Source organism: Macaca nemestrina, chromosome 6 (assembly GCF_043159975.1).
Source record: "Macaca nemestrina isolate mMacNem1 chromosome 6, mMacNem.hap1, whole genome shotgun sequence".
Lineage (NCBI taxonomy): Eukaryota > Metazoa > Chordata > Mammalia > Primates > Cercopithecidae > Macaca > Macaca nemestrina.
Window position 1 is genome coordinate 436073 of NC_092130.1, and position 27818 is coordinate 463890.

The following is a 27818-nucleotide window of genomic DNA, read 5'->3' on the forward strand; positions in this document are numbered from 1 at the left end:
CGTGAGCCACCGCACCCAGCCAATTTTTTTTTTTTTTTTTGTAGAGACAGGGTCTCACTATGTTGCCCAGGCTGGCGTCAAACACCTGGCTCAAGCAATTCTCCCATCTTGGCCTCTTAAAGCACTGGGATTACAGGAGTGAGCCACTGCACCTGGCCAAGGATTTCCTTAAAGCTTATGAAGTGGTAAGCCTTTCGTTTCATGTGGAAGGTTCTGGTGGCTGCAGGATGGCCTGAAGTGAGAGGGCAAGTGATCCTTTAGAGAAATGGTTTCCTTTTATCCAGTCTGAAGCTGATGGGGGTGAGGCTGGAAGTAAGTAAGGCTGGCAGAAGTAAGGCTGGAACGGAGGAGAAACAAATCAGCAGGACTTGGCTGAAATGTGTTGGGTTTGTTCGTTGATTTACTTAGCAGATACACAGGGAGTGCTCACTGTGTGCTTGGCACTGTGGTCAATGAACTGAGTATGCAACAATGAACAGAATACATATGGTCCTTGCTCTGTGCCACTCACAGTTTGGCTCAGGTCCAGAGAGGAAGAGGAGGACTCCAAGGTGTTCTCAAGGTTCCACTGGGACATTGGTGTTCCTCCCCAAACCAGTGACCAGTTAGTGAGGGGTGCAGTCACGTCCGTGGGTCTTCAACAGCATTTTACTGAAATAAAATATCAGAGTGCCTTGGATGTCATAAGGGAAAGAAGAGTTTGCAGAAATTTTGTTTCTGTTATATATATGCAGGTCTGTATTGGATCAGTATGTGCAATGTACTTCTTACTGAAGGGCAGGTAAAAAAAAAAAAAACAAAAAACCTTGTATGGGGCTGAGCGTAGTGGCTCAGGTCTGTAATTCCCGCACTTTGTGAGGCTGAGATAGGACTGCTTAAACTAGGAGTTCAAGACTAGCCTGGGCAACATAGCGGGACCTCATCTCTACAAAAAAATAAAATAAAAATTAGCCCAATGTGGTAATGCACACCTGTAGTTCCAGCTACTTGGGAGGCTGAGGCAGGAGGTTCACCTGAGCCCAGGGATCAAGGGTGCAATGAGCCATGATCACAATACTGCATTTGGCCTGGGCAACAGAGCAAGACCCTGTCTCAAAAAAAAAAAAAAAAATCTAAAAAAGAATGGTTAAGTCAAGCATGGTGGTGCATGCCTGTAGTCCCAGCTACTCTGCAGGCTGAGGCAGGAGGGTCACTTGAGCCCAGGAGTTTGAGGTGGTAGTGTGCAATAATTGTGACTATAGCCATGGCGCTTCAGCCTGGGCAACATGACGAAACCCGTTCTCTACAAAAACTAAAGAAATTAGCCTGGAGTGGTAGTGCATGCCTGTGTTCCCAGCTATTCCAGAGGCTGAAGTGGGAGGATTGCTTGAGCCCAGGAGGTGGAGATTGCCGTGGGCTGAGATCTTGCCACTGCAGGGGGCTACAGGAGTCTAAAAGGGAGGGGACACAATTTCCCCAAATCTCCAACGTTGAGGAGTTCTGCCTACACTCCTTGCCCCAGGATGCCCCCAGCACCAAAGCCAAGGGGGTGTCTTGGCCCTCAGCACTGGGGTGGAACATTTATACACAGAACCAGGCCACACAGAAGGCATACACAGAGCCCATGAGCACCAGCCCCCATCTCCATCCTCTGTTCTCCGGGACTGCAAGTCCAGGCCTGACCTGGTTCTGTCCCTAACTGGAGGGACAGAAGACAGAAGGAGACAACCCCTGAGAAGCCTTTCCCGAAGGCCTCATTCCCCCTCACACTGTAAGATCTCTCAGCCCGCACTTTGGGAGGCCGAGGCGGGCAGATCACGACGTCAGGAGATCGAGACCATCCTGGCTAACACGGTGAAATCCCTTTCTACTGAACATACAAAAAAATTAGCAGGGCGTGGTGGCGGCGCCTGTAGTCCCAGCTACTCGGGAGGCTGAGGCAGGAGAACGGCGTGAACCCGGGAGGCGGAGCTTGCAGTGAGCTGAGATCCCGCCACTGCACTCCAGCCTGGGCGACAGCCAAACTCCATCTCAAAAAAATCTCTCAGCCCTGGATCAGGGCCCCTCTCCAGGAAAGGTGACAGAGTGGGGTCTAAATGACACTGCCCTAGGGCCCCGCTGGGGTGGAAAACAGACCCAGACGGCGCCCCCAGCCCTCCCTCCCCAGGCAGGAATAAAGCGCATAACAGACAGTGGAGGACACCGGACAGGAAGGAGGGGCCAGCCGCTCTCTAAGTCTAAACCACGGCGGTGAGGAAGTGTGGTCCCAAATCCAGCCCCCTCCCGGCCGAGCTCACAGAGCTCAGGGCTGGAACGCGGAACCCCTACCCCGAGGCAGGCGGCAGAACCGAAGGGAACTTAAGCCCCGGCCCCCTCAGGGGACCCACGCCCGGGGCGCAGCTTTGCTGGGAGACGCCGCAATACTGCGCAGCCGCGGCCCCGCAAGCGGAAACAGGCCCGGGCGCCGGTAGGCTGGGTCCGAGGCCTGCGTGGAGCTGCAGCCCGGCGACTCCGGGAAGACAGCGGGGGGCACTGGGCGCCCGGATCCCCACCAAGGCACCCCAAGCGCGGACGGCGGGACAGGGGACAGCACCAGGGTGGTGTCCGAAGCTTCCCCACCGCCGTGGACCAACTCGGCCCTGGCCCGGGCGGGGCTTCCCGGAGAGATTTATCCCTCTTCCCTCTAAACTTCCCGGGGCTGCCGCTCAGGCCGGACAACAGCTCGGAGACCCAGTCCCCCTCGAGGGTTGACCCCCCATCCAGAACCAGCCAACCAACCAAACTACCTCTCCCAAGCCGGGCCGCTTCCCGGCGTCCGCCGCTGACCTGATGAGAGCCGCTCTGCCGGCCCGAGGGAGCTGAGAAGGGGATTGGGAATGGGGTCTTGGGGAGGGGGTTGGCTGGAATGTGCAGCACTAGCCCAGCTAGGGCGGGCGGCGCGGCCCGGGCGCCCCCCAGCTCACCCAACTCCCGGCCGGCGCGGCTCCTGGCACACCATAGAGACGTGGTCCTCCGCCAGCCTAGAGCGTCTCTCCCGAGCGTGTGCGTGAGCGAGACGTCATTTTGCGTCGCCTCGGGCCGGGTAGCTGGCTGCTGCGTCTGAGGCGGACGCCGCAGTGTAGGGCACACCCTGAGGGTAGCGAGAGACGTGACTGGACCGAGCAGCTGGGGGCTGCAGCCTGGTCTGTCCCCACCGATCCCAGAGAGAGGCTGAGTCTGGATCTGGGCGTTCGAACCCTGAGAGAGGGGATCAAAGCTGCCCTGCGGGGCCGAGAAGGAAGAGCAAGGTTGAGGACTGCCTCGGCTCTCCAGAGTAGTCTGGAGCAGGCCTGCAGGCGCGTCCCCGCTCCGCAGCTCCAAGCTGAGGTAACTACACCTGCCGCAGGCATTAAGATGGCTGGTTATGCCCCTACTCCCAGCCCCATGCAGACCCTTCAGGAGGAAGCGGTGTGTGCCATCTGCTTGGATTACTTCAAGGACCCCGTGTCCATCAGCTGTGGGCACAACTTCTGCCGAGGGTGTGTGACCCAGCTGTGGGGTAAGAAGGACGAGGAGGACCAGAACGAGGAGGAAGATGAATGGGAGGAGGAGGAGGACGGCGAAGCGGTGGGGGCCGTGGATGGATGGGACGGCTCCATTCGAGAGGTGTTGTATCGAGGGAATGCTGACGAAGAGTTGTTCCAAGACCGAGAGGACGGTGAACTCTGGCTCGGTGACAGTGGTATAACTAATTGGGACAACGTAGACCATATGTGGGACCAGGAGGAAGAAGAGGAGGAAAATCAGGACTATTACATAGGAGGCTGGAGACCTGACCTGAGAATTGATGTCTACCGAGAAGAAGAAATACTGGAAGCATACGATGAGGACGAAGATGAAGAGCTGTATCCTGACATCCACCCGCCTCCTTCCTCGCCCCTTCCAGGGCAGTTCACCTGCCCCCAGTGCCGAAAGAGCTTCACACGTCGCAGCTTTCGTCCCAACTTGCAGCTGGCCAACATGGTCCAGATAATTTGCCAGATGTGCCCCACTCCTTGTCGGGGGAACCGGAGTAATGATCAGGGCATGTGCTTCAAACATCAGGAAGCCCTGAAACTCTTCTGTGAGGTGGACAAAGAGGCCATCTGTGTGGTGTGCCGAGAATCCAGGAGCCACAAACAGCACAGCGTGGTGCCTTTGGAGGAGGTGGTTCAGGAGTACCAGGTGAGAGAAATGAGGGAATGTGGGGGGCTGAAGGGAGTGGAAAGGTAACTAGGAGAGCTGGGGAATGTGTAGCATTCTTTCCCACCTCCTCAGCTACTTAGTTGCTAAACTCTTTATTTGATGAGGGAGACACAGTGAAGAGAGATGGTCATATGGGTAAAAAAAAGAGACACAAAACCATGAAGGCTGGGGCAGATTGGCTTCCCCAGAGGAAGCTGAACAAATAATATGATGGTCACTGGAAGCGGACCACTACTGCTAATACTGTCTTGTCTACCTAAGTACGCGGGACACGAGTAACAGATACCCAGTACTTCATTTCTCTCTAATGTGAGTCCTTGACCAAGTCCCTGGGACAGGTACAGATAGGAATAGAAAGCCACAGTACTTGGAGATAATAGACATTTGGGACCTCAGCACAAACAGTGTCAAAATAGATATATTGGTAGAAAGAAATGCCAGGTGTGAGTCCTAGACTACTGGTAGCAACTGGCCACACCCTCCTCTGAAAGTCTGGGATTGCATCCTACCTTGAGTAGGATCTGTTTTCCTTCTAGAGCAAGGCAAAGCATCTTTGATGGATCAGAATGTGCCTCATATCCTGATCACTTTTCTTTCCTGGTATTTTATCATAGTGGAAGGATTGTGGGATTTAGGATCAGGTGACCTGGCTTTGCCACTTACTGTCTAGTCTTGGACAGGTGTCAACCTCCTTGAGCTTCACTTTTTCCCTAGGATTATAAGGATTAAAAGAGATCACATATGTTAACCATAAAGCACTAAACAAATGTTTGCTGTTTTACTTGGCTTTCTTGTAACTTGTCTTCCCTTGTTTGGGTGCTGATATGGTTAATGCCTTGCTTTCTAGTCTTGACTTCTAAGCATTAGATAATTGTCTCAATGACAATGAGTACCATCTTCCTTACCAAAAGTCTAGGTAGATTTGACTCCTGGCAGTGCCCAAACGAAAGAGAGGTTGTCTTCAGGCCCATAAAGGTTGACCTGGATATTCAGCAGCAGTTGCTCACATCTTAGTAGTGCTTTATAGTTTATAAAATGTATTTCCTCTTGTTCTCCTTATAGCAGTGGTTTTCAAATTGAGTTTTTTGACCAATTAGTGGGTCTTAAAATAAAATAAATGGGTCACGCCTAGCATTACCTCAAAATGAAATAAGAGAAAATATTAGAACACATGGACATAGTAAGGGTAAGTATTGCTTTATGAAACTTTTAAGTTATATATATACATGTGTATACTTAGTCTAAAAATATGCTTACTTTGAGTTGCAGTCAAAACACACAGAACACTGTCCTATAGGCTTCATATAGTAGATATTATTATCACCCCCTGCCCCCATTTTATAGCAAATATTGGTAAGTGTACAGTTAAGACACAAATCTAACCATAAATCACTGCTACCTCTGTTACACTAGTCTGACTTTAAGGACAAATCCTATCACCATGTTTTCACCCAAAGTAATAACTAAATTATCCCATGGAAAAAACTTATGTCCTATGCTTCTGGGTCTTAGTACACTGAAGCTGAGGAAAAGAGAGAATCTTCCATTCCTCTGTTAACTTTTTTTTTTTTTTTTTGAGATGGTGTCTCATTCTGTTGCCCTGGCAAAAGTACAATGGCACGATCTCGGCTCACTGCAACCTCTGTTTCCCAGGTTCAAGCGATCTTCCTGCCTCAGCACATCTAGTAGTTGGGATTACAGGCATGCACCACTATGCCTAGCTAATTTTTGTATTTTTAGTAGAGATGGGGTTTCGCCATGTTGGCCAGGCTGGTCTCGAACTCCTGATCTCAGGAGATCCACCACCTGGGCCTCCCAAAGTGCTGGGATTACAGGCATGAGCTACCGTGCCCGGCCCGCCTCTGCTAACTTTTATCATCATCCCCTTCCCCCATTTTATAGTAAATATTGATAAGTGCACAGTTAAGACACAATTTTTTTTTTTTTTTTTTTTGAGATGGAGTCTCGCTTGTCGCCAGGCTAGAGTGCAATAGTGCGATCTCGGCTCACTGCAACCTACTCCTCCCGAGTTCAAGCGATTTTCCTGCCTCAGCCTCCCGAGTAGCTGGGACTACAGGTGCTCACCACCATGCCCAGCTAATTTTTGCATTTTTAGTATAGACAGGGTTTCACCATGTTGGCGAGGATGGTCTCAATCTCTTGACCTCGTAATCCCCCCGCCTCAGCCTCCCAAAGTGCTGGGATTACAGGCGTGAGCCATCGCTCCCCGCTGTCTCTTTCATTCTTTATGCAGTTCATTGTCACTTCCTTCCATTGGTAAACATGTAAATTATAGTTGCATGATTTAGAATTTTACTGATCAAAGTCATAATAATAGTTAACAGTACAAGGAACTATTTTTGTATAATGGTTTATTTAATATAGTATACATTATCATATACTTTGTTACAATGTTGAAAAAACTTCATTTTTCATAATATAGGAAATAAAGTTGGAAACAGCTCTTTGGTGGGAATACTTCAGATAGAGCAAGAAAGCATTCACAGCAAGGCCTATAATCAATAAGATGTGTGAAAAGTTGGGTAGCCACAGGTGTTCATTAAGGATATGATTCCATTTATATAGCTATTTCTATTGCATAACCAGGACGGTGTTATTGTTTTGAGGTCAATGTTCTTTTAAAATTTGATTTTGTGTAAAAAGAGGCTTTTTGGCCCAGAAAGCCTTACTTATTTTACATCTTCCAGTTTGTCCATCCCATGAGTTAGAGTTCGTCTTGACTCTGCAAGCTAGAATCAAAGGATTATGAAAGTAAGATCATTTAGATATGACCAAGGGCACCACTAAATGGTGTCGGGTTGTAGGAAGCAGACGCGTGTATAAAAAGAAAATGAACAAAGATTTCACTTATTGGGGCCCAGGCATAACTGGATGCCTGGATTGTCCTGCCACCCAGCTGCCACCAATAAAATCATTCATCACTCTGCAAGAGGGACCAGATGCTTCCATCATCAGTACTCCTTGTTTTATCTCCTTTGAGGTAGCTAAAAATGGCAGCCAAAAAAAAAATTTTGAGGCTTTTCGCAAGTATATATTCATGTTATTATGCAGAAGATAGGGTCAACTTCTTCAGTTTGAGTTATCTGAAAGTGTTGGGCAGTGACACCATGCCAAACACTGCTAAATTCATGCCATTAAAAACAGTGGAGTGTTCTGCAAAGTCCGATTCTCTGCAGCTTTAAGACTGGACAGCATTGAAATATTCACAGGAATCTTCAAAGCCATGAAAGCTTAATATTAAATAGCCCTTTTAATTGCAAAGGAGAAAAAAATGGAGAAACTTGTGAAACCTTGCATTCTGAGTGCTGCCACAAATAAAGAATTCCAGAATTTCTTCATCTACTTCTGCAGTCTTAACTCTGAATTAATGACTGACTGTATCAAACTTCAGATCTTAAAAAATATCAGCTCACAGGAGGCTGAGGCAAGAGAATGGCATGAACCCAGGAGGCGGAGCTTTCAGTGAGCCAAGATTGCGCCACTGTACTCCAGCCTGGGCAACAAAGCGAGACTCTGTCTCAAAAAAAAAACATCGACTCATCCTTCATTGCTGTTAGTTGCAATGAATCTACTGATGAAGAAAACTGTATTTTGCTTACATTCAGAATAAGGCTTTCAAAACTGTGTATGTGCTGTTTTTGTGAGCCTACTACTTGACCACCAAAGACTTGCAGCTGTATCAAATGAACTAAGCTGGAGGAAATTTTATAGCCGTATATATTAATGGCAATACAGCAAACTGTGTTAAATTTGGGTTTTTGGCAAAGATTGAAGAAAACTGGCATTCAAGATATACTGCAGCTGTCACAACCAAGCATCAACTTTCACTGATAACCCATAACCTACTGGAAATCTTCAGCCTTGCTGTCAGCATAGACCATTGTGAGAAACAGTATATCCATTCCAGTTTGCCCTGCTTTTTGAAGATCTAAATGCCATTCCATGTTTTCTGTTACATATTGAAGTTTCTTGGTTGTCAAGGAAAAATGGATTCTGCTGAACTCATGGACAGAACAACCCCAAGGTTGGAAGAACCATGAAAAAGAATCTATACTTGAACATTTCAAAAGTTAAAAATTTTCAGCAGAGTTTTAACACACTGAAGCTTAAAATACATTGACATTGAAATGTCAAGGGGCAAACACCAATTTCGCTGTGTTCATTTCATAATGAACATCAAAACTTGCCAAAAATAGACATAAGAATATAGCATATGTATGTATGAGCAAACTAATGCTAAAAAATGTCTAATTTTCTTGACTAGTCTTTCGAGGACCAGATTCATGAATGTCATTTGAAGGAAAAAAGTGAAATACTTGGAATTATTTTGAGTGATGTTCTCCTGAGCTTGTTCCTAAAATCTACCTATGGTAGCTTTTGGAAAGAATGTGTTTCATACTGATGTGCAGGCCTCACTGAAAGAGCTTCAAGAGGAGTTTGTGAAATTCAAAGTCTAATTGTTTTGACTAGAAACTTCCAGATAAATACTCTAGAGAAACTTGGGTATAAAATGACTAAACAGATGAAAAAGCTTTATTCGAAAACTTTTTAATTTTTTAATGTTTTGATATATTTAGCTCTGGGGAGAAAAGACTGCAAGAGTGTTATTAAAAGCAGCTTGTTTTCTTGAACCTTTTACACCACCCAGGAAAGAAAAGTTCAGGCTTAACAGTGACATGGCTATCACCTCATCTGAATAAATTTTTTTCCTTCTAAAATTACTATTGCTTTCATTAATTTTAATCACACTCAATTTTGAAATTTTAAATAACACGTAAGGGGCGAATGGGAGATTTTCAGGTATATGAAAAGTAGAGGTGTGGGTTACAAAAACACTGAGGAAAAACATAGCTCATCTGTTTATTGAATGCCTTCCTTATTAGGTTCAGCTGTTCACTGCTGTATCGCAAATCAGACTGTTTAAACTTGTTCCTCTACTTCTGTGACTGTACCCCGGATCTCATCTTCACACAGATTGGCTACACATCTGAAATCAACTCCCATTGCACTATGACCTTAGCTGTTAGCCTTCTAATACACTTAAGCACACTCCAATTATACCTGCCCTTCAGCTTTAGACAGCCTACTGTTTTACTGACTCCATATTTTTTTCCTTCCCAATTTATCAGACATTTAACAGCCTTATCCTACTGAGCCTAGACTGCATGATTCATTTTGGCATAAAGACCTGATCCAGGCCGAGCACAGTGGCTCAGGCCTATAATCCCAGCACTTTGGGAGGCCAAGGCAGGTAGATCACGAGGTCAGGAGATTGAGACCATCCTGGCTAACGGTGAAACCCCATCTCTACTAAAAATACAAAAAATTAGCCAGGCATGGTGGCGGGCGCCTGTAGTCCCAGCTACTCAGGAGGCCTAGGCAGTAGAACTGCTTGAACCCAGGAGGTGGAGGTTACAGTGAACCGAAATCACGTCACTGCATTCCAGCCTGGGCGACAGAGTGAGACTGTCTGGGGAAAAAAACAACAACAAAAAAACCTGATCCATGTTGTCATCTAAACCAGGATTGATTGATTGATTTCTTGTTCCTTCTTTTTTTTTTTTTTTTTTTTGACGGAGCCTGGCTCTGTTGCCCAGGCTGGAGTGCAGTGGCGGGATCTCGGCTCACTGCAAGCTCCGCCTCCCGGATTCACGCCGTCCTCCTGCCTCAGCCTCCCGAGTAGCTGGGACTACAGGCACCGACCAGTACGCCCGGCTAATTTTTTTGTATTTTTAGTAGAGACGGAGGTTTCACCGTGTTAGCCAGGATGGTCTTGATCTGCCCGCCTTAGCCTCCCAAAGTGCTGGGATTACAGGCTTGAGCCACCGCACCTGGCCTCTTTCTTTCTTTCAATGTTTTTTTGTTTTGAGTCAGGGTCTCACTCTGTTGCCCAGATTGGAGTGCAGTAGTGCGATCACAGCTCACTCACTTCCTAGGCTCAAGCGATGCTCCTGCATCAGCCTCCTGTGTAACAAGGACTATAGTGCAGCTAATTTATTTTTATTTTTTGAGACGGGGTCTCCCAACATTGCCTACGCTGGTCTTGACCTCCTGGTGGGCTCAAGTGATCCTCTTGCCTTGACCTCCCAAAGTGCTGGGATTACAGGCACGAGCCACCACACCCAGCCTAGACCAGGATTTCTCAACCTCAACACTATTGACATTTTGAGTTAGATAATTCTTTGTTGTGGGCAGCTGTCCTATGCATTGTAGGATACTTAGTAGCATCTCTGGACTGTACCCACCATGTGCAGGTAGTACCCCTCCACTAGTTGTGACAACCACAAATGTCTCTAGACATTACCAAATGTCCCATAAAGGGACATTGCCAAATCATCCCCAGTTGAGAACAACTGGTGTAGAGTCAGGGAAAGTGGTCATATCCACATATCATCCTCACTTAGGCCCTATAGCTGGTGCCTGGCATAGGTGTTCAAAAGTGGAACACCTACTCTTGAGGAAGAATAGGCTTGCGTAGCTAGCACTTTATTAAAGTACCCTGAGGGCTGGGCATGGTGGCTCACGCCTGTAACCCCAGCACTTTGGGAGGCTGAGGTGGGCGGATCACTTGAGGTCAGGTGTTCGAGACCAGCCTGACCAACTCGGAGAAACCCTGTCTCTGCTAAAAATACAAAATTAGCCAGGCATGGTGGTGCATGCCTATAATCCCAGCTACTCGGGAGGCTGAGGCAGGAGAATCACTTGAACCTGGGAGGCGGAGGTTGCAGTGAGCTGAGATTGCACCATTGCACTCCAGCTTGGGCAACAAGAATGAAACTCCGTGTCAAAAAAAAAAACAACCCTGAGCATCAGTGGATTAATAGATATAGCACCCACTTTTCCCAGCTCTTGGAGTGAGGTAGCAAAGTCAACAAACCTAAACATTACTGCTGCTTATGTCACTTTTTGGGAGAACAAAAACCATGACAGATAAAGCAGTTTACAAAATCAAGCTCCAGAGATTTTGAGTAATAACAATCACTTCAGCTACTCCTCAGTTCCAGCAGGGCAGCAGGGATGTCATTTTTTGTTTTCAGGTATTATGCAGAACCCTTGAGTCCACAGTGGAAGTGGTCCTGGACTGATAATATAACATCAGCCCCTGAAGTACTTTCTTAAAACCTGAGGCTCCTGCCATTGACCATCAACACCTGGCGTCTATGCCATGCCTCCTGAAACTCCTATAAGACCTGTAGATTCTATGCTACTTCCTACCCCCAATTCCTAACCCCTCTGAAAGTTACCATGTAACAGTGAAGTTACTGCAAATATTTGCTGGCTGGTAAAATGGGGTTATAAGAAAGGGAGCTCAGGACGCTAGTCCTCCACATTCAATCTAATAGAACTTCATGTAACAATGGAAGTATTCTGTATCTGCTAATACAGTAGATACCACTAGCTACATATGACTTGAGCTCTTGAAATGTGGCTAGTGCAACTCAGGAACTAAATTTTTAAGATAGTATTTAACTAATTTTAATTAGCCACATGTAGCTAGTGGCTATCAAATCCTGTTTAACAGCACAGTTCTGTACAACGAAAGTCTAGTTCTTCCTAGGGCCCTTGGGAGGAGCAAGTCCAAGGGGGAGGATAAAAACAGAAATGAAACTTTTTTCCAGCTGGGAGTGGTAGGCTGTAAGGTAGTATTTTTAGACATAAAAGGATAAAATATTGTATTTTTAAAATCTGACCAAAATGATCTTGGGTCACCTATCACTTCTGATACACGTAGATCACACGGGTGACGAGACAGGAGAAAAACTAAGGGAAACAAGTTAGAAAATAAACTGTATTACCTCCTCCTATCAAAAAAGGGCTGGGGCTAGAGCTGGAACCTCAAAATAGACTCCCCAAAGCTAGGAGGGTTTTACTTTGTGCCTGACTTTTTGAAAATGGGATGGGGGGCAAAACCTAGTATTAAAGCAGGTAAGTGGGTTCTTTGCTTTTTACAGTAGATCAGGGTGATGAGGAGCTCTTGGAGTCCTGGAAGGGAGAGCAGTCTGTGCTGACAGAGTTAGTGAGAGGAGAGGATCTAGGAGTAACAGGGTCTAAGGAGAGGAGATGGCCTCCCAGGCCATGAGAACTAAAGGTTGTGATAAATTTAATCATAGTCTGTCCAAACCAGAGGGTCCTCAGAAGTATGGTGTGAGAATCCTGAGTGTGGGGCAGTGAGCTCATTTCTGCTCATGAGAAGTGTAGGAGATGCAGCAAGGTTCCTGTTATCAGGAGACCTGCAAAGATGGAAGGAAATGTCCCTCTATTACTTGTCTCACCTCCTCCCTCCCCCAAAGGAAGGGGAAAGATGGACACCTCGGGGATTTGAATTAGAAATAGCCCTTTGGAGGGTTTTTATGTGGTTTTTTTGTTCTGTTTTTTCATTTTTTTACACAGCTCCAAACAGCCAACTGAAATAAAAATAGCCTTTAAGAACAAGGAGGCTCGCCGGGCGCGGTGGCTCAAGCCTGTAATCCCAGCACTTTGGGAGGCCGAGACGGGCGGATCACGAGGTCGGGAGATCGAGACCATCCTGGCTAACACGGTGAAACCCTGTCTCTACTAAAAAAATACCAAAAACTAGCCGGGCGAGGTGGCGGGCGCCTGTAGTCCCAGCTACTCGGGAGGCTGAGGCAGGAGAATGGCGTGAACCCGGGAGGCGGAGCTTGCAGTGAGCTGAGATCCGGCCACTGCACTCCAGCCTGGGCGACAGAGCGAGACTCTGTCTCAAAAAAAAAAAAAGAACAAGGAGGCTCATATATAACGATTCCCCCTGCTGAGGTTTGTGCTTAGGACTTCCTACCTTTCTCGTCTCATCTTTTTTCTTTCTTTGTTGAGACTGAGTTTTACCCTTGTCGCTCAGGCTCTGGAGTGCAGTGACGCGATCTCGGCTCAGTGCAACCTCTGCCTCCCAGGTTCAAGAAATTCTCCTGCCTCAGCCTCCGGGGTAGCTGGGATTACAAGCGTGTGCCACCACACCCAGCTAATTTTTTTATATTTAAAAAAATTAAAATGTTATTTTAATTGTTGGCCAGGCTGGTCTCGAACTCCTGACCTCAGGTGATCTGCCCACCTCGGCCTCCCAAAGTGCTGGGATTACAGGCATTAGCCACCACACCCAGCTATCTCCCCTCGTTTTAAGGGACTGAGTTCCCAACTTAGAGCCCTTTGGTTGACAGTTCCAGCTGGCAGTAAACAGAGTCCTACAGAGATAAGGGGGGATCCAGGTGGCCTGGAGAGGACCCATGGAGCTCACATCCCCTTTTTCTCTGACATTTCCTAGGCACATAGAATCCCTTCTACCCCTACAGCAAAGGATGTGATTTCTCAGCAGGCCCTGGCCATTTAGCCTTGGTGTGAGCAGAGAGGACTGCCCTTTATCCCTCATACAAATTTGAGCTAGCCAGTCCCAGGGTCCCCTTCTGACCTTTTTCCCACCCTAGTTCATATGAAATTCTCTCTCCAGTAGAAAGCTGAGAAAGTGAAACTTAGGTCATCTTTTGTTTCTCTCTACCATCTAATGCTACTTTAAATCCTTTAACAAGGAGGCTAGAAGTTTGCCTTCTACCTGCATTTCCTTTTTTGTTTCATTTTTTGAGATGGAGTCTCCCTCTGTCACCCAGGCTGGAGTGCCGTGACGCAATCTCATCTCACTGCAACCTCTGCCTCCTGGGTTCAAGTGATTCTCCTGCCTCAGCCTCCCAAGTAGCTGAGATTACAGGTGTGCACCACCACGCCCAGCTAATTTTTGTATTTTTAGGAGAGACAGGGTTTCACCATGCTGGTCAGGCTGGTCTTGAACTCCTGACCTCAAGTGACCCGCCTGCCTTGGCCTCCCAAAGTGCTGGAATTAGAGGCATGAGCCACTGCGCCCAGCCATCCCTGCATTTATTATAGTCCTGCCTGGACCATCCCCTTTCCACAGCCTGTGACTCTGTATCTGCCAAAGCACCCAGGCCTAGCCCACAGTCCATCTCCCAAAGAAGCCCCAATAGACAACAGAATGCTTTCTGGGGGACTGCTAGACCTCAGACTTCTGCCTAAATGTATGCTGAATCTTTATCAGGAAATAAACATTTTTTTAAAAAGTTAATGACCAGGCTGGCCAACATGGTGAAACCCTGTCTCTACCCAAAAAGACAAAAATCAGCCAGGCATGGTGGCGCACGCCTGTAGTTCAAGCTACTCAGATGACTGAGGTGGGAGAATCGCCTGAACCCAGGAGGCAGAGGTTGCTGTGAGTCAAGATGGCACCACTGCACTCCAGCTTGGGTGACAGTGAGACCCTGTCTCAAAAAAAAAAAAAACTGCAGTCGATCTCTGATCTCTTTGTAAGATTTGTTCCAGGAACTGATTTAATTTCATAACCCACCTCACTAAGAGTGGAACAGCACCTATACTTGTACTTGTACTCCTGTTTTCTGGTCTCCCAACTTCTCGCCCTGTCACGCAGGCTGGAGTGTAGTGACATGATCATAGCTCACTGCAGCCTCCAACTTCTGGGCTCAAGCGATCCTCCTGCATCAGCCTCCTAAGTAGCTGGGACTATAAGTGTGCACCACTATGCCTGGCTAAATTTTTAAAAAATTTTATAGAGATGGGGTCTCACTGTGTTGGTCTTGAACACCAGAGCTCAAGTGATCCTCCCACCTCAGGCTCCCAGACTGCTGGGATTACAGGTGTGAGCCATGCTTAACCAAAAAGCTCCTATATACAGAGCCCCATTCTCGATACTGGAGTGAAGGAGGTAGTGTAGGGATGAGAGAGGACTGGAAGAGATGTTCCACCTCTTAATCATAAGGTCTTTAGTAAGTACTCAGTCCCTCCTTTAGTACCACTTCGTAGGAGTCTTGCACCACCACCCCCCGCTAAATTTAGGGTCCCCCTAGAGACTTTCCTGTATAGCACCTCAGCCTTTGGCTTGACTCATTTGTCTTGGTTACTGCAGTAGCTTCTTAACTCTCCTTGTTTCTAGTTTTATTCCTCCAACCTAGCCTGCACCCTGACAATAAATGCCTTTTTAGCAGGTAGCAATAAAAACTTGTTCTAAAAAAAGTAGTAGTCTAGGCGGACAGTGCTGAGATCAGACTTTTTTTTTTTGAGACGGAGTCTCACTATCGCCCAGGCTGGAGTGCAGTGGCATGATCTCTGCTCACTGCAACCTCCACCTCGCAGGTTCAAGCGATTCTCCTGCCTCAGCCTCCCGAGTAGCTGGGACTACAGGCACCCACCACCACACCCAGCTAATTTTTGGTATTTTTAGTAGAGACGGGTTTCACCGTGTTAGCCAGGATGGTCTTGATCTCCTGACCTCGTGATCTGCCTGCCTTGGCCTCCTGAAGTGCTGGGATTACAGGTGTGAGCCACCGTGCCCGACGGAGATCAGACTCTTAAAGAAACTACTCTAGGCTTCAGGACAAAATCCAGATCCCTTAGCAGCAAGGCCTTCTAGACTAGGGCTCCTTGGCCCTCAGGGGTTTCACTCCGTAACAGTCCCTCGAAGCTATCCCTCCCTAACCTCTGCACCTACACTGATCCCTCTGCCTGGAACACCCTTCCTTTAACTACTTGACCTTTACTTTTCAACCCATGAGGCTGGCCACCAAAATTAGAATCTTCCACAGGCCAAACCCTCTACTGGGTGGTGAGAATGCAACACTTAGCAGAAACAGAGCAGTCCTTGTGAGGAGACCCCTGAGGGGTAAGAAGGACCAGTATACACTACACCACCGCTATGAAAGCATGAAACACACCTGATCTAGAACTGAGGGTCCCAGAGGCTTCCCTGAACAGGCAACCTAAGCTGAGACCCCAAGGAAGCTTGGATTGAACTGAGAGGGTTGGGGAGGGATGTGATGGGCCTTCCAGGCAGAACAATGTGTGTTCTGTGTGGGAGAGAACTAATGAGTTTGGAGGAAGAGGGGAGGGCCTGTGTGGCCACAAAACACAAGAGTATGGGACATGCCAGAGGAAGCCACACTGATTTTGCAGGGAGACAGTAAAGATTTTGGTCATCATCTTAAAGTACGTGGGAAAGCCTCCTGCCCAGAGTTTTAGCTGGCAGTCAGTAGGCCCTCTGGTCCTGGCCACGCACCTTTCCCTCAGCCTCACCTCAGCATTCAAGGGAAAACCTGCCACCCTGCAAGCCCTCCAGGGTCTGGAATGCTGGCAGGAGGGGACAGATGCCTCTGCTCCTGGAGAAAAGGGCCTCTGGCAGGGAAGCCTGAGGGGTTCGTTCCAACTGTACAGGTCCTGTGGACTACTCTCAGAAAAGGAATGGTGAGATGGACTTTCATAGAAGAGCCTCTCCAATTTCTCCTTGGGACTTTTTTTTTTTTTTTTTTTTTTTGAGACAAGAGTCTCCCTCTGTTGCCGAGGCTGGAGTGCAGTGGCCGGATCTCAGCTCACTGCAAGCTCCGCCTCCCGGGTTCCCGCCATTCTCCTGCCTCAGCCTCCCGAGTAGCTGGGACTACAGGCGCCCGCCACCGCGCCCGGCTAGTTTTTTGTATTTTTTAGTAGAGACGGGGTTTCACCATGTTAGCCAGGATGGTCTCGATCTCCTGACCTCGTGATCCGCCCGTCTTGTCCTCCCAAAGTGCTGGGATTACAGGCCTGAGCCACCGCGCCCGGCCTCTCCTTGGGACTCTTACCTTGTGTGGAATGAAAGTGGTGCCTCTGGGGTCCCAGACACGGGGGAAAGGAGGCAGCCCAGGGGCTTGGAGAAGTGGTGAGACCCAGAGGAACGGTGGACCCAGTCAGGAAGGGTCCTGCCAACAGGGCCTGGGCCAGCCTCGGGGTCTTCCCAAAAAGGCAGGTGGGGGCCTGCAGCAAGCTTCCCACCTCTGTGAGGCTAGAGAAGAGGCGCCCTGGATGAGAAGGCAGAGGCCGGCAGGCCCGGCGGGCACAGGCACAGGGACACTTCTGGTGGAATGAGCTTGACTGACTCAGCCTCCTCCAGCGGCTGCAGGACGTCCCCCCGCTAGAAGGGGCCGGGCTCCCTTTGCTGACCCAGAGTCAACCCAGCGATTCCTCCTGGAGAGACGGGGGCCCCGGCCCCGGCCCAGAGTGCATGCCTATGCCGGGAGCTGGGCGAGGACCGGGCACAGCCACAGCTGGGTGCCCAACGGGAAAGGCGGCCGTTCCCCCTCAAGCTACACCTGAAGGGGCCCCCAGGGTCGAGGCCACGTCTCCTTCGGCTCAGGGCTGAACTTCAGTGACCACCGTGGCCTGCGGGCATCCCCTGGGAGGGACGGAGGGGGTTGGGGGAAAACTCCGAAGGGAAAGGCCGAATCCTGCAGGGTCTGGTCGTCGGAAAGCCGCCTCCCTCTCCTCGGGCTGGCATCGCCATCGGGGTCCACACGGGCTCTAAGACAAAACCCCAATTTCCCCCAAGGCCCCATAGGAGGGGCGCTGCCACAGTCGCCTATTCTTAGTGCAAGAGAACCCGGCCGGGAGAGGCCGGCAGGAGCCCGGAGCATTCCCGAGGTCTCGGCCCAGGTCTCGCGAGGCAGGGAAAGGGGGCAGCCCTGGGGCGGAGCGGGAAAGGGGGCGGGGCAGGGTGGGGTTGGGCGTGGCAACAGCCCGCTTCCGGGAGAGGGACCCGCGGCGCGGGAAGGTCTTTTACTTGGGCGTGGGTTGGGGACCTGCAGCGAGGTTCGTGTTAAACCTGGACTCCCTGTGGAACGTTCAAGAAAAAGAGAACCGAATGAGGTTTCTCGAAAGGAAAAAAGAATGTGACAGTGTAGTCTAGTGCTACTCCTCGGCGTTTTAGGGCCCCAACCCGGGAACCCCTCGCACCGCGAATCTCACTCAGTCCACAGCGGGAGGCGGGTGTGGTCGTTGACCTATTTGCGCCCGAGGGCTCAGGGAGGCGCTGGCGTGACCCGAGTCGGGGGCAGCAAGCTGGTTAGCGGGTGGGTGAAGGCAGGGGTCTTCCACGACCACCACAGAAACAAAACACCTGGGTCGGGATTGCGTCTTGTATTGGAAAAGCGAAAGAACAGTCAGCTGGGGGTGCCAAGAAGGCAGGTGATGTACAAACCTGGAGCCTTAGGATGGTCCACAGGCTGCGGAGGAGCACAGCCAGGACAGCGTTCCGCGGAGCCCGACAGAGACTGCGGCGGAAGGCAGGGGAATCTGCCGTGGACCAGTTGAGCAAGCTGTTTCAGGGAGGGATCCAGGCCTCTGCACACCTGGGCGTGTACAGCCTGCGGCAGCTCTGCCACCGTTCCTCGCCTGTCTTCTGCCTTTACGCAGGCTTTCTAGCAGACATTGCCAAGGTTCTTCTCCAGGCCTTCAAGGCCGTAGGTTAACTGCGCCCTCCATTTCACTGCTCTGTCCTCAGCCCCTCCACACTCCAGCTCAGTACGTTGGCACTAACTCTTCCCTCCGATTGAAACATTCTTCCCCTACACGACGTCCCTCCACGGAACATTATTCTCCCATATACCCACAGTGCTCTCTCCGTGTATCTGCTCCAATGTTCTCCCCTCTTCGCATACCGCCGGAAGTAAGCTGCAAATAAACCAGAGTCCCCCGTCTGTCTTGTTCACAGCTTTGTCCCCAAAACCTAAAATAAGGCTTGGTACCCAAGAGGTGCTCACTAAGTTTGACAACATTTACTCTGCCAGACGTTGTTCAGGGCGCTTAATTTGCTTCTTTACTTTCCACACCATGTAATGTAGATACTAATGTTATTTCCAATCTCATTTCACAGATGAGAAACAAAGTTGATAGATGTCACAAATAGAAATGTGACATCTTTATTTTGCATAGATGTTGGTGGCTGCTATCATCCTGATATGTCCCCCTGTTTAAAACTACTTGAAGAGACACGGTGCCCAATACTGTCTCTTATAGTCAGATGTGAGAGAATGAGAGTCATTACTTGTTTAAATTCCTGAGGTAGAGTGGAAGGCAGAAGGACAGCTAGGTATCCGTGTTCCACCGCTTCCCTGTCTGGGCACGTCCTTCAGGGTGCAACTGGACCCCCAGACGCCTGGGCTTTTGTGTGCAGTGACTGGGCCCAGAGAGAGCTTTCCAGTGGATGTCCCCAGAAGTCAGAACTTTAAGGTCCTCCTTTGGGCGTTTCCGTTTCTGCGAGAGCTTCCCGTGTTCTGACCTAGGCAGGAATGGATTGGCAGTCTAGCAACACACAGGGCAATTTTCACCTTATTATTTTATTGTATGTATGTATGTATTTATTTGAGTCGGAGTCTCGCTCTACTGCCCAGGCTGGAGTGCAGTGGCGGGATCTCGATTCACTGCAACTTCCGCCTCCCAGGTTCAAGGGATTCTCCTGCCTCAGCCTCCCGAGTAGCTGGGATTACAGGCACCCGCCACCACACCTGGCTAATTTTATTTATTTATTTATTTATTTATTTATTGGAAAGAGGTTGCATCATGTTGGCCAGGCTAGTCTCGAACTCCTGACCTCAAGTGATCCACCCCCCCTCGGCCTCCCAAAGTGGAAGGATTACAGGCACGAGCCACTGCGCCCGGCAAAAAGAGACCAATTTTTAGTACATCCAGAGTAACCCTCTCCTGCCTTAGTCCAGCCTGGACTAAGTCCTTCCGGAGTTGGTGTGCATCAGAACAAAAACCTCTTGAGGGAGGACAGGCCCGCGGAAGCACAGTTTTAAAGTTTATTTTTAAAATTTTAATGCCATACTTTTTTAAATTGCCCATCGTTACCCACGATAGTGAACTGAAAATTAAGCTCTCCTGTGGTTGCCCCGTCAACCCTCCCCGCACCAAGTGGAACAGGCGGAGCTCGAGCTACGCCACATAGGGGCGGGGAAGCCGCCAGGGAGTCCTCATGGGAATGTGCCGTACACTTCACCTCTTTCGCTTCTCGCTCTACATCATCCCTGAGAAGCCTTTTTAAACACTTGAATGTGCTTGTTTCAGAATGTATTTATAAAGCGCTGTCAGATTATGTTGTACGGAAGTGGGGACTGTGATGCCGTGCAATTTCCCTTTGCCTTTTTCATTACATGGCGCCGCCATCTTGAGCAGAAGTGTATCATGGGGCTCGCCATTTTACTTGGTCGAGTGGGTATTTCCGGTTCCGGCAGAGGGCTTCTCTCTTTCACTGCAAGGCGGCGGCGGTAGCGGCTGTGTTGCTCGTTTCTCTGAGCCATCCAGTGCCATCCTCGTCGCTGCAGCGACACACGCGCTCGCCGCCGCCATGACTGAGCAGATGACCCTTCGTGGCACCCTCAAGGGCCACAACGGCTGGGTAACCCAGATCGCTACTACTCCGCAGTTCCCGGACATGATCCTGTCCGCCTCTCGAGGTACGGACTAAGGTAGATTTCAGGACCCGAGATTGCAGGGCTGGGGGATTCCGCGTGGTTCGGGCAGGCCGGTGGCGCGCGCGCTGTCGGGGACTGACAAACTTCTCTGCCTCACTGTGATTTGGGGCGTGCGGACGCGAGCCTAGGCCTCAGCCCGGGCGAACCACATTGCAGATGAGGACCTAGACGTAGAGCGGCTCGTGGCTGTTAGGGTTGGAGAGTTGGAAACTTTTAAAACATCTTCTGCCTTCCCCTTCGTAGTGTGGTCGGGGGCCTACGGGCCGGGCGGGGCGGTGATGACCCCAACATGCCATCTGAGTGTCGGTGCTGAAATCCAGAGGCTGTTTCTGAGCTGCCGCCCGGCCCAAGGCTCGTGGGGAGGCGGGTGGACTCCAGAGGACCTCGTGGCTCAAGTCTCGTCCTACTTTTTCTGCCCCTGGGTCTCCCCTCCCCGTCCCTATCCCTGTGTGCCTGACTGCGTTTGGACACTTGTGCTTCCCCTTTGCTCCTACACTGTTAAGAATTGTGTGACTCTTGAATCATGTCTGGCTGTTAATCGTAAAATTGTTGAGTGGGACAGGTTTCAGTAAAAGCATCCGATCCTGTAGCGCCTAAAGTGGCTTTTCCAGCATTCATTATAACATTTCTCTGTCGGCCCTCAGAGGGAGGCATGGGAGGCCCCAGCTACTCTACAGCCACGAACTGCTGTGCATTCGGTTGCAGAGAAGATACGTGGTGGCTGTTGAGTTCGTCTGAGTTTCAGGAAAGGGTGTCTGTAATTTCTGGCACCTAAATTAAGTTCTCAGGATACAGACCGGGCACGGTGGCTCACGGCTATAATCCCAGCACTTTGGGAGGCAGAGGCGGGCGGATCACCTTAGGTCAGGAGTTCGAAACTAGCCTGGCCAATGGTGAAACCCCATCTCTAGTTTAAAAAAAAAAAAAAAGTTAGCCAGGCGTGCTGGGGGCGGCCTGTAATTCCAGCTACTAGGGAGGCTGAGGCAGGAGAATTGCTTGAACACGGGAGGTGGAGGTTGCAGTGAGCCGAGATCATGCCATTGCACTCCAGCCTGGGTGACAGAGTGAAACTCCATCTCAAAAAAAAAAAAAAAAAGTTATCACGGTACAGTTTAGCTCTGCGTGCGTTTTTAGTCTGGAATAGAGCCACTCAGTCCTGGCCTGTAACTGCTCTTGTAGTCTGTTGTTCCATCCCTCCTTAAGCATCCTTAGTTGTTAACCCACTCATGACCTTGACACTTAGTGAACTATCCAGTGTGTTAACAAACTGGCTGCGGGTTCCTCACTGGTTTTTCTTCTGTTTTGCCGCTTTTAGATAAGACCATCATCATGTGGAAACTGACCAGGGATGAGACCAACTATGGAATTCCACAGCGTGCTCTGCGGGGTCACTCCCACTTTGTTAGTGATGTGGTTATCTCCTCAGATGGCCAGTTTGCCCTCTCAGGCTCCTGGGATGGAACCCTGCGCCTCTGGGATCTCACAACGCAAGTAGCTGCTCACTTAGCTCTGGGGCCTTGGGAAAAAATCTGGGCAGAAATGTGGTGGATGCAATTGGCTGGTTTCCCAGGGGAGATCCAGTCCATTTGGGAACTGGAAAGCAGACTGCACCTACAGAAGATGTTTGGCCTCCCTCGCTTTGAATTAGTTACTCAGGATTGCTGAGGAGTGTGGTTGAACATTTCTACCAGGTGCGACAGTTTTGAGTAGGCAGCAGTTTGAACATGTTTTACCTTGAAAGCTAAGGTGATTGGCAGGTGGAATTAGAGGGTCCTGGTGATGACAGACGACATTGTCAGCCAATCCCCATGTGGGAGTGAGGACATGTCCTGCAATTCTGAAGGGATTCTCTGTCATATATGTGTGAGTAATGCAATGAGACAGAGACAAGGCCCAGGAATCAGTCTGACCCTTGAATGAGAATGTTTGTTAAGTCTGAGAATGACAAAGTCCTCCCTCTTAGGGGCACCACCACGAGGCGATTTGTGGGCCATACCAAGGATGTGCTGAGTGTGGCCTTCTCCTCTGACAACCGGCAGATTGTCTCTGGATCTCGAGATAAAACCATCAAGCTATGGAATACCCTGGGTGTGTGCAAATACACTGTCCAGGTAAAGTGAGGCCATGGTCAGAGAGCACATCTCCAAGGATCTCTCCCACTCTCTTAACCTTTACTTTTTTTTTTTTTTTTTGAGACAGTCTCACTCTGTCGCCCAGGCTGAAGTGCAGTGGCGCTGTGTCAGCTCACTGCAACCTCCGCCTCCCAGGCTCAGGTGATTCTGGTGCCTCAGTCTCCACAGTAGCTGGTGCTACAGGTGCGCACCACCAGGGTGGTCTCGAACTGAGCTTAGGCAGTCTGCCCGCCTCAGCCTCCCAAAGTGCTGGGATTACAGGCGTGAGCCACCATGGCCTGCATATCTTTACCCTTTTTTTTTTTTTTTTTTTGTTTTTTTAAAAGACAGTTTTGCTCATTGCCCAGGCTGGGGTGCAATGGCGTGACCGCAGCTGACCACAACCTCCGCCTCCCGAGTTCAAGCAATTCTACCTCAGCTTCCCAAGTAGCTGGGATTACAGGCATGCGCCACCACGCCTGGTTTTGTATTTTTAGTAGAGATGGGGTTTCTCCATGTTGGTCAGGCTGGTCTCGAACTCCCAACGTCAGGTGATCTGCCCGCCTCAGCCTCCCAAAGTGCTGGGATTACGGGCGTGAGCCACTGTGCCCGGCTCTCTGCCTTTTTAAAGTCTTGGCTGGGCTCATGCTCTGGTAGGCCAAGGTGGGAGGATTGCTTGAGGACAGGAGAGCAGCCTGGCCAACACAGTGAGACCCCATCCATAAAAATTTTTATTTATTTTGAGATGGAGTCTCACCCTGTTGCCCAGGCTGGAGTGCAGTGTGCGATCTTGGCCCACTGCAACCTCCGCCTCCCAGGTTCATGCCATTCTCTTGCCTCAGCTTCTCGAGTAGCTGGGACTACAGCATGCCCAGCTAATTTTTTTGTATTTTTAGTGGAGACGAGGATTCACCGTGTTAGCCAGGTGGTCTTGATCTCCTCACCTCGTGATCCGCCCACCTTGGCCTCCTAAAGTGCTGGGGTTACAGGCGTGAGCCACCGCACCTGGCCCTTTTTTGAGATAAAGTTTCACTCGTTCATTGCGCTGGCTGGAGTGCAATGGCACAATCGTGGCTCACTGTAAACTTCGCTTCCTGCGTTTAAGCAATGCTCCTGCCTGAGCCTTCCATGTAGCTGGGATTACAGGCACCCACCACCACACCCGGTGAATTTTTGTGTTTTTGGTAGAGATGGTTTCACCATGTTGGCCAAGCTGATGTCAAACTCCTGACCTCAGGTGATCCACTCACCTCGCCCTCCCCAAGTGCTGGGATTACAGGCGTGAGCCACTGCGTCCAACCCCCGTCTCTAAATTTAAAAAGAAATTCTTATCTGGAATCTAAAGGGATTCTGTTGAGCTTAGGGTTTGGGTTCTGGGTTTTTGAAAGGTGCTGCCAGCCATCATCTGGCTGGGGGGGGGGGGTCTAGCATTTCATGGGATAGGACTGTTTCCCCTTATTTCCTTTTCATCCTCTGTAGGATGAGAGCCACTCAGAGTGGGTGTCTTGTGTCCGCTTCTCGCCTAACAGCAGCAACCCTATCATCGTCTCCTGCGGCTGGGACAAGCTGGTCAAGGTGAGCTTCAAGCCAAGGCAGGGGCTTTACCAGTCAGGGTGTGCTGTGCTCCCAGGTGGTCATACGCTCCAACTCCTGTGGAAAGCTTTACAGATTCTCTCAGTTGACTCTTTCTCTTGTCACATGGTTTGAAGTAGCTAATTGATGTCCCTTGTAAGTGAGCACACTGCATTGGATGTGTGTTACAATCTAAGGTTAAGTGGCCAGGACATGTTACTGAATGATAAATGGCTACTGTAGCCAGGAATGCCAAGCCCTTTTTTGTTGGACCTGACCCTAGCTGATCCAGAGCCAGGATATTCACCTGTCAACTTCACATCTATGCAGGTATGGAACCTGGCTAACTGCAAGCTGAAGACCAACCACATTGGCCACACGGGCTATCTGAACACGGTGACTGTCTCTCCAGATGGATCCCTCTGTGCTTCTGGAGGCAAGGTATTTGGGGACCAGGAGTCTCCTGCTCAGTGGAAGACCAGCATCATGGAAGGAGCACTTAGCCAGCGTCTCTAACATAGAACGGCAAACATTAGTCAGGATGGGTTCAGGAGGATAATGAGATAATGGCAATCTGAGAATGTTTCCAAAGATTACTTTCAGCAAATGACAGTTAAGGCATACTGTCTGGAAGAAAACGATTATTTTCTATAAGGTTGGGTTTATTTTGAGACAGAGTCTCACTCAGCCGCCAAAGCTGGAGTGCAGTGGCATGATCTCAGCTCACCGCAACCATCTCCCTGGTTCAAGCAATTGTCCTGTCTCAGCCTCCCTAGTAGCTGGGATTATAGGCACCCACCATCATGCCTGGGTAATTTTTGTATTTTAGTAGAGACAGAGTTTCACCATGTTGGCCAGGCAGGGCTTGAACTCCTGACCTCAGGTGATCCACTGGCCTCAGCTTCCCAAAGTGCTGGGATTACAGGCGTAAGCCACAGCGCCCGGCCTAAAGTTGGTTCCTCAAAGCAATTGATGAGATTGAGATCCTGGTTTTCAGAAACGATTAGAATGATTTATGTAAGTTGGGAGGGGTTTTTTGATAGGGTTGGTAAGGTCTTAACCTTAAAGGAAAGGCATACAGAGATCAATGTTGGTACTTGAGTCATTAGCTTTCAAAGAAGCCTGAGGTAATGGAGGAAAGGTAAGAATTGATTCTGACAGAATCTTGAGATGGGCAGGATTAACATCTGGAAGAAGTCACTGTGTCCTGATTTACCTTACCTGTCTGTCCAGGATGGCCAGGCCATGTTATGGGATCTAAACGAAGGCAAACACCTTTACACGCTAGATGGTGGGGACATCATCAACGCCCTGTGCTTCAGCCCTAACCGCTACTGGCTGTGTGCTGCCACAGGCCCCAGCATCAAGATCTGGGTGAGTGTGGGTTACAGTGGACTGGGTACCTGGCTGCCCTCTGAGCCTTGACAATGTTTTGGTTACAATATATGCCATCTGACTCCCACCTGGTAGCTAAGCCTATTCAACCTCCACATAATTGACATTTTGGTCTGGGTAACTCTGTTGTGGTGTGCTGTCCTGTACATTTTAGGATGTGTAGCAGCATTTCCAGCTTCTAGATGTCGGTAGCAAACCATCCTTCCACTAGTGGCAACTAAAAATGCATCTAGGCATTGATACATGTACCCTAGGAAGCAGAATCATCCCTTTATAACTTGAGAATCTTGAGGAGGGGACTCTGTCATTGCTAAGTCTTAAGGTTGCTTTTGCCCTGTTCCCCAGGATTTAGAGGGAAAGATCATTGTAGATGAACTGAAGCAAGAAGTTATCAGTACCAGCAGCAAGGCAGAACCACCGCAGTGTACCTCCCTGGCCTGGTCTGCCGATGGCCAGGTAAGTGGTCTGTGTCCTCTCAGGTGACTCGGCTTCCAATTATTTTTCTCCCTCATTCTGTTAGTACATTTAGTCTGTCAGACACAAGAGCAGTGTCTTTGGCATAAAGTGAAATGACAAGCCACGTTGATGAGAGGATGCCCTAGTTTGCCATGCCAGTGAATGTGTTTCTGCATCAGAGGGAAGACTGATGTGGAGCCCAGTGGCTATCAGCCTTCAGTTAATACCTTAATTCATTTGACCTGTTTTCAAATGTCTAGATCCTTATCACCAGCTGTTTCTTCCTCAAGGAATACATAACCACCACTTAAAATCTGGCTGTTAAAATGGGAGGGGTTTCTTATAGTCTGCCCAGTATGGTGGCACATGCCTACTGGAGGCTGAGGTGGGAGGATCTCTTGAACTGCAGGGTCTCAAGGCTGCAGTGAGCCAGGATCATGCCCCTGCGCTCCAGCCTAGACAGTGGAGCAAGACCATCTCAAAGAAAGCCACTTGTGCTGAATCTAGTGACTGCAGAGTTTACGCCAGCCTGACCTATCCCTGTCATTTCTCCCCTGCAGACTCTGTTTGCTGGCTACACAGACAACCTGGTACGAGTATGGCAGGTGACCATCGGCACGCGCTAGAAGTTTATGGCAGAGCTTTACAAATTAAAGAAGAAAAAACTGGCTTTTCTGGCTTTTAGAAGGTTTTTTTTCTTACATGCATAAAAGCTCCATCCTATCTACATTGCTTACACATTAAGTTGGCACTAGCAAACTGGATGCAAGCTGTGGACTAAGTAAACAAGGCCTTGAGGGGGAAGGAGAGCTGTCAGTCTAAGTTCTCAGGATTGGGGGAGCATCAAGTGGATGTTTGTTAGAAGTCACATAGCAGTTTCCCTGAACTTAAACCCCATCAGCGTCCTACATACCAGGTGCAGATCATCAGGACCTACCTTCAACCTGGGGAAGCTTCTTGAGGGAAAGGACTGATTATTTCAAAGTGGTTGCAGTCAACTTTTAGGAAAAGCAGACTCCGCAGGTCCAACCGCTGGCACATAAGAACGGAACAAAGATGAATCCTCATTCCTCTAAAGGTTTGAACATAATTCAGAAAATTTAAACTTCATGTTAGCAGTCTACATGGTCTTTGAGGCAAGTCAAGGGTATTCTGCAAAGCAGTTCTCACCAGAAGAACTTAACTCACAACTAGCATTCCTCAGAGGTTGAAAGTTTTGGGGTGGTCGGTCTGGAAGCATTCATAAACATAACCATAAAGTTGGCCCTACTAAACATTTCAACTGCTAGTATAACCTGTCACTCAATGCCCCGCCCCCCCCACACACACACATTTATGAGGTTAGATGCCTTCTGAAAGGCCAGAACTGAGCCATTAAACTACAATTACACTTACCAATAGAAACTTCAGTACAGGGATGGAATGGTTCAAAATTCGGCTTGAGACCCCACTGCCCTTGCAGTTTTCTGTGATGACTAAGCAACTACAGCATATTGAAGGCCCATATGTACCCACTTTCTACTCCCCTCAATGGTGATGAGGCATTCCTGGCTTCAGTGCATGTATATATGGAAATAGTGTTCCTAGGACCTGGGCTTGTGAACTGTGAGTATAGAGATTCTTAGGGGAACCTCAGTCCTACAGCTTCAAAGTAATGGTAGGAAGCGGCAAACATCTCTAAGTGGACAGAAGAGTTTGTAAATTAGGTAAGAGATTAAAATGGGGAGCAGGATCTATATATCCCTGTTGA

General features: G+C 49.2%; 3 protein-coding genes and 2 non-coding genes across 14 annotated transcripts in view; 4 read left to right on the forward strand and 1 right to left on the reverse strand.

The window, feature by feature from the left end:
• The window catches only part of BAGE2 (BAGE family member 2), a 63147-nt gene extending 60078 nt beyond the window's left edge, over positions 1-3069 (reverse strand). For 2 of the 7 annotated variants that reach the window (XM_071097945.1, XM_071097940.1), the window contains exon 1: positions 512-1850. In XM_071097945.1, coding sequence (XP_070954046.1) covers positions 512-577 — 66 coding nt within the window. In that variant the 5' untranslated portion in view covers positions 578-1850. Of the gene's footprint in view, positions 1-511; positions 1862-2765 lie in introns of those variants that run through there. The other 5 variants (XM_071097943.1, XM_071097942.1, XM_071097941.1 and 2 more) reach the window with 5 other exon arrangements.
• Positions 2976-8945, forward strand: LOC105483952 (tripartite motif containing 52). Of its 3 annotated transcripts, none has more exons than XM_011745036.3 (2): positions 2976-4182; positions 6647-8945. In XM_011745036.3, the coding sequence occupies exons 1-2, from the start codon at positions 3373-3375 to the stop codon at positions 6689-6691; spliced, it is 855 nt and encodes a 284-aa protein (XP_011743338.2). In that variant the 5' UTR covers positions 2976-3372; the 3' UTR covers positions 6692-8945. The 3 variants fall into 3 exon arrangements, with proteins under 3 accessions (XP_011743338.2, XP_011743339.2, XP_011743340.2); XM_011745037.3 differs by having other exon boundaries at positions 6912-8945; XM_011745038.3 differs by having other exon boundaries at positions 7086-8945.
• An 11353-nt stretch (positions 8946-20298) lies between these two features.
• Positions 20299-26738, forward strand: LOC105483960 (receptor for activated C kinase 1). 2 transcript variants are annotated; one of them, XM_011745042.2, is made up of 8 exons: positions 20299-20516; positions 21850-22021; positions 22498-22645; positions 24125-24220; positions 24548-24658; positions 25451-25591; positions 25958-26068; positions 26629-26738. In XM_011745042.2, the coding sequence occupies exons 1-8, from the start codon at positions 20408-20410 to the stop codon at positions 26692-26694; spliced, it is 954 nt and encodes a 317-aa protein (XP_011743344.2). In that variant the 5' UTR covers positions 20299-20407; the 3' UTR covers positions 26695-26738. The 2 variants fall into 2 exon arrangements, with proteins under 2 accessions (XP_011743344.2, XP_070954049.1); XM_071097948.1 differs by having other exon boundaries at positions 20339-20528.
• On the forward strand, positions 20804-20871 carry LOC112427115 (small nucleolar RNA SNORD95). The gene has a single exon (XR_003018591.1). It is a non-coding gene; the product is annotated as a small nucleolar RNA SNORD95 (small nucleolar RNA).
• On the forward strand, positions 22304-22382 carry LOC112427114 (small nucleolar RNA SNORD96 family). The gene has a single exon (XR_003018590.1). It is a non-coding gene; the product is annotated as a small nucleolar RNA SNORD96 family (small nucleolar RNA).
• Positions 26739-27818: the final 1080 nt, after the last annotated feature.